Here is a 10,704-nt window from a genome sequence, read left to right on the forward strand (position 1 = left end):
GACCGCTGAAGATTACGTATTCGTCTCTGAATTGGACTCTTACTGGTGTGTGTGTGTGTGTTTGTGTGGCATCGTTATTGTTACCTTTCGTTTGATGTTCAGTTATTAATCTTGTGAGGTATGTTTGTGAAAAATTGCGACTTGTCAGTCACAACACAAGTGGCGACGAGTTGGTGCCTGCGTGTATCTTCCTCATGGCGGAAGTTGCACTTCAGCAGCTGGTCCAAAGTGTGCACGACTTACTACAAAGTTTTAAAAAGTTTTGCATGAAATCTCAGGATACACAGGAACGTTTATTTACGGAACTCTTGCAAAACCGACCGGTTCCGCCGCTCCCGCCGTTTCCCAATATTCAGCTCTGATGATAGAGTGCTGTAAAACAAAGAAGAGCAGCCAGTTTATATCTGTGTCAGCAAGTTCGTGGAACGCAATATTGAGGCAGGCTCATGATTCCATTTTAGCAGTCCCACAGAGCGCCTTATCGCACAAAATTATTGGTGGCCCACGAGGAAGTAAGACATAGAGCGTTGCGTAAAGAACTTAATTCCTTGCGCTCAAATAGCGGAGCTCAGTCGTTGGCGAGTCCAATTACAACAGTTACGTAAGGTGGTTAGACCATTCCAGTTGATTGTAATTGAGATTTTTGGTCCCTCTGCACAAACACCATCAGGAAATCGACTTGTATTAATTGAAACTGACCATTTTTGACGTTTCTTGACTATGAATGCTACATAAAATCAACAGGGAAACGATGGGATAGGCAATGGTTAATGAATGGATATCGAAATTAGGAACATGGAGACCGTAACAACTGACCAAGGCACTAACTTTACGTCCATTATACTGAAGCAATTATGCCGGCTATTAAACATAAAGGAGTTACGAAAATGTGCAGTACAGCTGCAAACAAACACCAGGACTGGTAGAATACACCGAATGATGGGAAAAACTTCTTCCTGACAGGCCGCGGAGGGGCTAACGGTACCGACCGACCGCCGTGTCATCCTCAGATGTTAGGCGTCACTGAATGCAGATATGGAGGCAGAACAGCCCTCTCCTGGCCGTTGCCAGTTTTCATGGACAGAGCCCCTACTTCTCAGTAAAGTAGCTCCTCAATTAAAAGTTCTCGAAAATATGCGCTTATCACCGTATGAGGTTGTTTTTGGCGAAAGGATGCCCTCCCTTTTTTAATTACGCAAACGTATCTCAGGAGAGGGTATATCCTCTGTTCGAAATTTTGTTAAAAAGTCAAAAAGTACTTGAAGCCACGTTATAAAGATGAATACGAAGGATCTAGAATAGCTGGAAGGCACTAACAACAGAAAGGCATAGTTACCTAAGTATCACGTTGGACAGTGGATAATGTTATCTAACGCTCAGCTGCAGAAAGAAAGAAAACTAATAAGTTCATTTTGCATTTCCAAGGACCTTATAAGATAGTCGAGATAGTGTCTATGATTAAAGTCAAACTACGACTTCCAAGCCAAAGCACTGTGGTGCTCATAACAAGAATTAGTCCAATTCAGTGTGACCCGTACACACTGCCTCAGTTTCTGTCAACTCCTTCCGAAGGGGGAGGGTAAGTCGTAGGAGAAAATACGATAAATAAATGTAGACCTACTAGATAAGTAAAGCAGGATGCACCTGCGGTTATTCCGACCCCTCCCCAAACCCTCTGATGGAGCGAAAAGGACAGGAAAACTAACAGGGAATTTCCTCTTCTCGTATGATGCGGTCCAGACCCAACCCAGAACCAGTTCACGGGGAACAGAGGATAGCAACTCGGGTTCCAGTCGTCGAATACAGGGCAAAGGGGAGTGGAAACCAAGAAGCATCATTGTTGTGGTGTTCCTTGGCCTTCTGGGCAGATACAAATTGGCTGAAACTCTAAAGGTACGTCCTTTGAGTAATGGGGTACTATTCACACAGCAGCAGGATGTAGTGATGCTAGAATATCAGTGGACATCAAGCATGGACATTAAAGCATATCCAATAAAAAAAGAAATTCAACGACTTGAAGATAACTTTGGGAAACTGCAATCCATGATGCAAGGCATGACAGAATTAAATGACACTTGAGCGAAATATCAATTAATGTGATCAGTCTTCGTACGTTTGCAGGAGCAGCTGCGCCAGACCACAGAACTAGTCGCACGTGTTCGACGAAAGAGGAGATGGTTAGACGAAGGCGGCAGAAACCTTACAGAGGATAAACACGGTGTTGCATATTGCTCTACAAGTTTTTCTGTTTTCAGTGTGACAAACTGATGCTATTGTGTTCGTCTTTGTAACGTTAGTGTAGGTGGTCTCTCAGACTCAGCTAATGACATCCGTCCATTTTGTCCGTTTATTTACGTATATAAACAGACTTCTATTTTTTCGTTTATGTGAGACAATCTGTGTGAGATAGGTCCCACTCAAAATTCTACATTCGAATATTTTACAATTTGGGTTTTTCCCAATATCTTTAATTGGTTGTGTCAAGTATTGTGTATTTATTGTGTAGTTTCAAATGTTTGTGAGCTCTGTATAAAATTAGTACGATATTGCCAGTTGTAAACTACATCAGCACTTCTCAGCAATTTTGGCAGCTTACAGACTAGCATAACGGATTCTGAAATTGAAACAGAATCAGTGAGGTTAATTTAAAGTTGTTTCTAAATTTTTCAGATAAACATTACACCAGTCAGAATGTACGCCTCATTGTGAGTCCTGTTTATGGCCATGGTATGATTTGGTGGTTGTTCGCTCAGACTGCTGCCAAGAACCTAGAAATTGCTTCAAATGAATGTGTCAGGGGAACTATGAGAAGCTCTCCCCCGTCCCCTCCCAACTAATGACTAGTATGAGCAGGTGTCTTCCTCTGAAACTGAAACTGAGCCAGTGAGACACGCTTCAGCTGTTAGGATGCCTGCTGTGTCCCTTGTCAGGTGGAAGCAAGGACACTGTTAATCTATGTACGGTCAGATAATAGCACGCCATAGGGAAATGGCAACATAGAATGAGAAGCAGCTTGTATGTCTGGAGCACCCATTTCACATGCTGAAATGCCGCTATTGAGGGAATAGGGAGGAAGCAACTGCAGACCGTGACGCATGTTGGAAGAGCTTGGTCGTACGTGTTTCATTCCAGCGACCTGCAGAGAAAGTTGAAAAACCCACCCTATTTCACAGCGTTTCAATCAAGATCAATATCTGCAGCATTTCTCCAGAACTGGACGAAACGAATTATTTCTAAAGCGAGCAGAAGATTTGAGCATGAGACATCGAAAGTTCTGCTGTAACTTCCTGTACTTATTCAATGTTGCAGAGAGTTGCAGGGCATCCCTAAATAGGTCAGTAGAGCACTACGCATCAGAGGCTGCTGTATAGATGGCTGACCGTGTGTGGAATCCACACAATGGTTTATAGATAGGTGACTCTCCATCCAGTCCAGGTAGTTATAACAGTAAGATACCCTCAAGTTGTAGTGTAAGACCCAAATAAATGCCCTCCTGACATGGAACGATAATAATCCCAGTGATCAAAAGCCAAAACCTCCCAGAGTTACATGTAGCGCTAAAAAGCGATAGAGCGTATATAAACAGCACTAGGGACGGTAAGCTGACTAAAACCTGAAACTGACAGCAGTGAGTTTTCAGGGGTATGAAAGGGTATGCTGATCAGAAATGGAGGTAGCGTAATTTATCGCAGAAGGCAAGAAATTCAAATCTATTGAGATACAAACTAAATTTCCTTGTGAGACTGTTTGGACAAGACTTAGTAGGAAGGGTCAATATAAACTCACAACTCGATCTTTCTGACGACCACCAGACACATCTCAAGATGTAATACAAAAACCTCTGCTCGCTAGTACATACATTCACCAATCATTCATCTGTGGAGAGCACATAAAACTTTCAACAGACAGTTAGGATACTTACAGTGTTGTGTGAGGTAGACGTAATGATAATAATAAAAGCAGTCTCTGAAAGCTACTTGGTACAACTAGTTCAGAAACTCATTCATGGTAGAAATACACTGAAGCGCCAAAGAAACTGGAATAGGCATATGTATTCGAACACTGAGGTATGTAAACAGGCAGAATACGGCGCTGCGGTCAGCAACGCCTATACAAGACAACAGGTGTCTGGCGCTTGTTTGATCAGTTACCGCTGCTACAATGGTAGATTATCAGGATTTAAGTGGGTTTGAACGTGGTTTTCTAGTCCACGCACGAGCGATGGGACACAGCGTCTCCGAGGTAGCGACGAAGTGAGGATTTTCCCGTACGACCATTTCACGAGTGTACCGTGAATATCAGGAATCCGGTAACGCCGGCCGCGGTGCCCGAGCGGTTCTAGGCGCTTCAGTCCGGAACCGCGCGACTGCTGCGGTCGCAGATTCAAATCCTGCCTCGGGCATGGATGTGTGTGATGTCCTTAGATTAGTTAGGTTTAAATAGTTCTAAATTCTAGTGGACTGATGACCTTCGATGTTAAGTCCCAGAGTGCTCAGAGCCATTTGAACCATTTTTGAATCCGGTAACACATCAAATCTCCGACATCGCTACGGTCAGGAAAAGATCCTGCGAGAACGGGACCAACAACGACTGAGAGAATCGTTCAGCGTGACAGAATTACAAAGCTTCCGCAAATTGCTGCAGATTTCAATGCTGGGCCATTAACATGTGTCAACATGCGAACCATTCAACGAAACATCATCGATATGGCCTTTCGGAGCCGAAAGCCCACTCCTATACACTTGATGACTCCACGACACAAAGCTTTACACCTCACCTGGTCCCATCAACATTGACATTGGACTGTCGATGACTGGAGACATGTTGTCTGGTCGGACGAATCTCGGATGGACGTGTAGGGGTATGGTGAAAACCTCATGAATCCATGGACCATGCATGTCAGCAGGGGGTTCAAGCTGGTGAAGGCTCTATAATAGTGTGGGGCGTCTGCAGTTGGAGTGATATGGGACCCCTGATACGTCTAGATACGACTCTGACGGGTGACACGTACGTAAGTATCCTGCCTGATCACCTGCATCCATTCACGTCCATTGTGCATTCCGACGGAGTTGGGCAATTCCTGCAGGACAATGAGACACCCCACACGTCTGGAATTGCTTCAGAGTGGCTCCAGGAACACCCTTCTGAGCTCAAACACTTCCGCTGGCCACGAAACTCCCCAGACATGAACATTAGTGAGCATATCTGGGATGCCTTGCAACGTTCTGTTAAGAAGAGATCTCCAACCCTCGTACTGTTAGGGATTTATGGCTAGCACTGCAGTATTCATGGTGCCAATCCCCTCCAGCACTATTTCAGACGTTAGTCAAGTCCATGCCACGTCGTGTCGCGGCACTTCTGCGTGCTCGAGGGGGACCTACACGATATTAGGGAGGTCTACCAGTTTCTTTGACTCTGCAGTGGCTTCCGACAGATAGCGTAGCTGCAGGACAGTTTCAAAATGGCGTCTGTAAGTAACGTACGTTACAAGCAACGTGCCGTCGTTGAATTTCTCAATGCAGATAAAGAAACTGTGGGGAATATTCACAAACGCTTGTGCACAGTCTATGGAGCATCTGCTGTCGACAGAACAGCAGTTAGTCGCGGGGCACGGAGAGTGAGGCCATCAGAAGGCTGTTCGGTGAAGCTCCACTATTTGCAGCGCTCGGGGAGGCTATCCACGGCTGTCACACCTGACATGTTGCAGCGAGCTGAAGTTGTCATTCACGAGGACAGACTCATTGCGATTCGGCCGTTGGCGCTGCATCTGTCAATCAGCAAAGGAAGCGTGGATGCAATTATCTGCACTCTTGGATATTCAAAAGTGTGTGGAAGGTGTGTCCCGCGGTGTCTAACGGTGGATTACAAACTGCAGAGAAAAAACACTTGTCTTGATTTGTTGCAACATTTTGGAACTGAAGGGGAGGCCTTCTTGTCCCGAATTGTGACAGGTGATGAAACCTGGGTTCACCATTTTGACCCCGAAACAAAGCGACAGTCGACTGAATGGTGCCATTCACATTCCCCACAGAAAAAAAATTCAAAGCAACTGCTTCGGCCGATAAGGCCCTGATCACCGTGTTATGGGTCTGTGAAGATGTGATTCTCATTAATTCGGAAGCATATGTCAACACATTAACAAAACTCAAGACGCGCTTCCGGCGACTTCGGCGCCACAGCAACCCAGTAGATGTTTTGCTGCAACACGATAACGCTGGGCTACGCACAAGTCTGAGGACTGCTGAAAACGTCGCAAAACAGGATTGTACAATGTTGTTACCCTACAGTTCTGACCTAGCCCCCATGGATTCCCACTTGTTTGGGCCATTCGTGGAAGACATTTTGAGGACAAGGAGGAGGTGATTCACACAGTGAAGCACTGGTTCCGCCACCAGGACAAAGATTCGTAACGACAGAGCATGCAAACCCTTGTTTCGATCTGGAGGAAGGCCATAGAAGGGGATGGAGATTCCGTGGAAAAATAGCGAGTGTAGATAAAACACCATTCTTTCGTGTGTGTAATTCTCATTAGGTTCAATAAAGATGTGTTAAAGAAAAACAATGCGGTGCATTACTTTCTCGGCAACCCTCGTAGCAACAATGACTGCTAAAGTAAAAAGGGCAAGTAAAACAAGTAGTACGATTTTCACGTTCAGAGAACTAGATAACGAGGTAGTCATGTCTCATCTCAAAGAAGAACTGAAAACATTTATGTCTAGGCAGGAGCATGTAGAGGAACTATGGTTCAAGATTAATAGAATAGTTGACCAAAATGCAGAACAAAACGCGTTTGACTGTCCAAAGGGCAATAGGTGAAGTCTTCAATGATCGCCATAGTAGAACCTTCTCGAAAGATCTCTCACAGAGCCCTAACTACTCATAGTTATTTGTAAAGGCTGTTAGTGACACTAAAATTAGTGCCCAAAAACTCATGGATGACATAGGAACAGAAACTGAACGTTGCAAAACAAAAGCAGAATATCAGAACTCTGTTTTCAAATCTTCCTTTACAAAAGAAACTACAGAAGTACAGTCCTCAGTTTACGTCTTTCTCCCTGCAAAGATGAGTGATGTTGCTACACAGAATTTGCAGGTGAGGTAGCTCACATTTTAACCGTAATAGAAAGTACATCCGTCGAACAACAAGCTGTGCCGAGAGGTTGGCAGAAAGTACAGGTCACATCAATCTACGTGAAAGGCAACATCAGTCTCATTGGCATCTATCTGTTGTACAATCTTCAGGCATTTTCTAAGCCCAGACATACTGAGGTAACTCAAAAGGAATGGCCTCTTGCACACCAACCTGCATCAGTTCCGAGCACACCTATCTTGCTAAATCCAATTCGTGCTTTTCTTGTATAGCATTCTAAAAGCCTGAATCAAGGCATTCAGGACGATGCAGTACTTCCTGATTTTCGAATAACATGTGACTCGTTACCACACTAACGTAGATTAACAAACGCACCATCATACTGGTATTGGCTTCTTTGTAGGGAGAGACGCAGCATGTCATCTTGAATGGAGACAGAAATGCACTATCTGATCAACAGTATCCAGACATCTATTAGTGGACATCAAAATGCAGTGTGTCCGCCCTTTGCCTTGATAACAGCTTCAACTCTGCTGGGAACACCTTCGGTGAAATATCTGAAAACCTGTTGAGAAATGGCAGGCCATTCTTCCTCAAGAGCCGAAACCAGAAGAGGTAACGAGATTGGTGCTGGGGTCCGCAGCGAAGTAAGGTATTCCACTATGTTCAGGTCTGTACTCTACGCATGTCAGTCCATTTCAGGAATGTTATTGTCCACAAATTATTGCCTCACACATGCTGCTTTAGGACAAGGTTCATTGTCATGTTGATGCAATCAGTCGTCATTTCCGAACTGTTCCTCTACTGGACGCAGTACAGAATGCTGTAACATACGTCCATATCTTTCTGCAATCGGTATTTACTTAAGCACACTAAGGGAACCACGAAAAACACCCTCATGCCGTAGCACCAACTCCTCTGTACTTCACTGTTGGAACTACACGGGATGACAAGCAACATTTTCCAGGTATTAGGCAAATCTAAACCCTTCCATCGCGTTCTTTACACCACCTCGAGCGTCATTTAGCAGTAACTACAGAATATGTGGCTTATGGGGAGCTGCTCGACAGTTGCACTCCGGTATTTTTAACTTTCTATGCACAGCCATTGTTCCTGTTGGACTGCTGGCTGCACTCTGGAACTAATTAGTGACTCATTCCGCTGATTTCGTGGAGCTTTTTATAACCAGCTCTCGCAGTTTTCGACGGTCCCTGTCCGTCAGGGGTCTGCCTGATCTTCGTATTGTTATGATTGTTCCTTTGCGTCTCTGCTTCACAGTCACATCACCAACAGTCGACTTGGGCAGCTTTAGAAGGGATTGCGACTACTTAGAACGTTCGCAGAAGGAATTAAGTAGCCTTTCTTTCCCCGCTAAGTACCATCTCCCATGCACTTGACAGTGGCCCATTGATCAGCAGAGTTTGTAATCGTACGTAGTAGCAGTGTGCCAACATCTTACGTATTGAAATATCCGGCTCCAAACCCGTTCGAGTTCGGTAGCTATCCTGGGAAGTAAAAGAAGTATGCTAGCATAGTAGTAAAAGAGTAAAAGGCGCAAAACTGAAGAGCAAAATGTTAAAAAATCTGTTTGCTGGGTTGAGTGGTGGAGTGTGGTCGATTAGAAAAATTGAGAAGCTGTTGTCAGTCGTCATTGATCTTAATAAAGTGATATTATTAATAGTAATAAACATAATAATAACAATAAGATGTGAAGTGCATAGTTATAGTTGATAGGGACTCACCGTCGCTCCCGCGTCACCTTTCCTGCCTCGCCGGCCCTTCTGGCCGGGAGGACCCGGCGGCCCTGCAACAATAAAGCAGTTGTCGATCACTCGTGGCAGTGTACAAAGTACAAGACTGAATACTCGCTGAGCAGTGTACACTGCTTTGGCGCCATCAGCTACGTGCTCTTCTGAGAAAAGAAAAAGCTATGTTACTGGCTGCGTCAAAGCTTGACAGAATATATGGTATTTTATTAAAAGTCTACCTAATTCTAAAGGGAGGCCTATTTCACGTGGTGTATTCATGCTAAGAGCACCCAAAAGGCAGAAATAGCAATCAGTAACATTAGGATCTGCCAGCCACTGTAAGCATCAACTCAAAGATATGGAAGTACGAGAAAACAAGCATACAGATTTTTCGCAGAATCACTGTTTTCTGAGACGATATATGTTGTCACTTCGATATCTGTTATTATTACTGCCTACAAGAATCGGAGGTCTGTTTCATTAACTGTTATTGTATTTGATCGTGATAACGTATTTTTTAATCTTTACGGGATTTCTTTAATTATTCGTTCCTACATTCCTTTATTACTTCTTGCAGTGTATTTCTTCCCTATAGTAAGAATACCTTCTAGTGAAACGCGTAGAGATTGCCAAAGGAAAACACATTTAAATGAAAGCTTCATGCAAAGCATCAACACACTGAAAGTCTAATCTGATGTAAGAAGATATCCAGAAAACCTATTTCTCGAATGTGAACCTGGGAACATTTTCGTTTGGTACATGGGATCCATTTTGAAATAGTTAGTATTTCTTCATATGTGATATTGTCAAACTGTTCCCACTAAACATTGGCATACACGCGACAATAGGTGATGTTTTCTTGTTCCCAAAGTAAAAGTGAGAGAGTTCGACCATGCAGATGTCTCCTAGTGTACGAATATTATCTTCAGCAACCCCAAACAGCACATTTAGGATGCAAAAAGCCATTGTCTCAACGTTAGAAGCTTTGGGAGAACCATAGGATAAATCGTCTACAGAGCTCATGGACAGCATTGTCAACAACCCAATCGTATATGTTGTACTGAAAGTCAGGTTAGTTTCCTTTAGTAAGGTAAAGCTGTGCTAAAACCGAAGGACGGTTTGAACACTGCGGCGTTTTAATAGGCGTCGTTCAATTGCAAGCGGTATGAGCATGCCTTTCTGCAATCTTTGAACAGTATTAGGCAGACAGTTATAGGAGACTGTACTATTTAATATGGACTCCGAGTACAGGTGTCACTTAGCATTTTTCTCGTTAATAAATAGCTGCCAGAGGTGAAAGAAATGGTAACTGACAGGAGAAATTCTAGGAACGACTGAGGATACAACTCCCAGAGTCCGCGCACCCACCGAGCCACAATGAAGTTAAGAGTTGTACTATTTTGATGTATCCGCTTTACACATTTTTAAATGTAAATTCTGCTCCCTGTTCTGTGTTTACAAGTTTTGTTACTATAACGTTATGTGATTTACAATTTAGTTAATTTTGAGTGCATTCGTTATGTAACTTTCGAAAATTTGTATTTTTATGATTTTGGCAAATCGAAACTCTCATCCAGAACCTTGCCTTTCGCGGGTAATGCTCTTACCGAATCACACGACCTGTCCTCCGCACAGGGAGGTACTGGCGGAAGCTGAGTCTGAAAGATATTCTGACCAAAGTCGGTTGTGAGGGACGGTCGTATGCCGCGCCTGGATAGCTCAGTCTGTAAGAGCAAGGCGAAAGGCAAGGTTCTGGGTTTTAATCCTGGGCTAGCACACAGTTTTAATCTGACAAGAAGTTTCCAGATACACTCTGGTCCTGACTTTGCTGCGAACCCTTAAAGGAATACACAGTAGTGACTGAGG

The 10,704-nt window shown here is 43.9% G+C and overlaps 1 protein-coding gene across 1 annotated transcript in view; it reads right to left on the bottom strand.

The window, feature by feature from the left end:
* Positions 1–9,117, bottom strand: part of LOC124760357 (collagen alpha chain CG42342-like) — a 641,799-nt gene extending 632,682 nt beyond the window's left edge. The window contains exons 1-2 of the mRNA XM_047249099.1: positions 9,078–9,117; positions 8,833–9,002 (exon numbers count right to left, since the gene is read on the bottom strand). Of these exons, the coding sequence (XP_047105055.1) occupies positions 8,833–9,002; positions 9,078–9,117 (210 nt within the window). The remainder of the gene's footprint in view (positions 1–8,832; positions 9,003–9,077) is intronic.
* Positions 9,118–10,704: the final 1,587 nt, after the last annotated feature.

Source organism: Schistocerca piceifrons, chromosome 1 (assembly GCF_021461385.2).
Source record: "Schistocerca piceifrons isolate TAMUIC-IGC-003096 chromosome 1, iqSchPice1.1, whole genome shotgun sequence".
Taxonomy (NCBI): Eukaryota; Metazoa; Arthropoda; class Insecta; order Orthoptera; family Acrididae; genus Schistocerca; species Schistocerca piceifrons.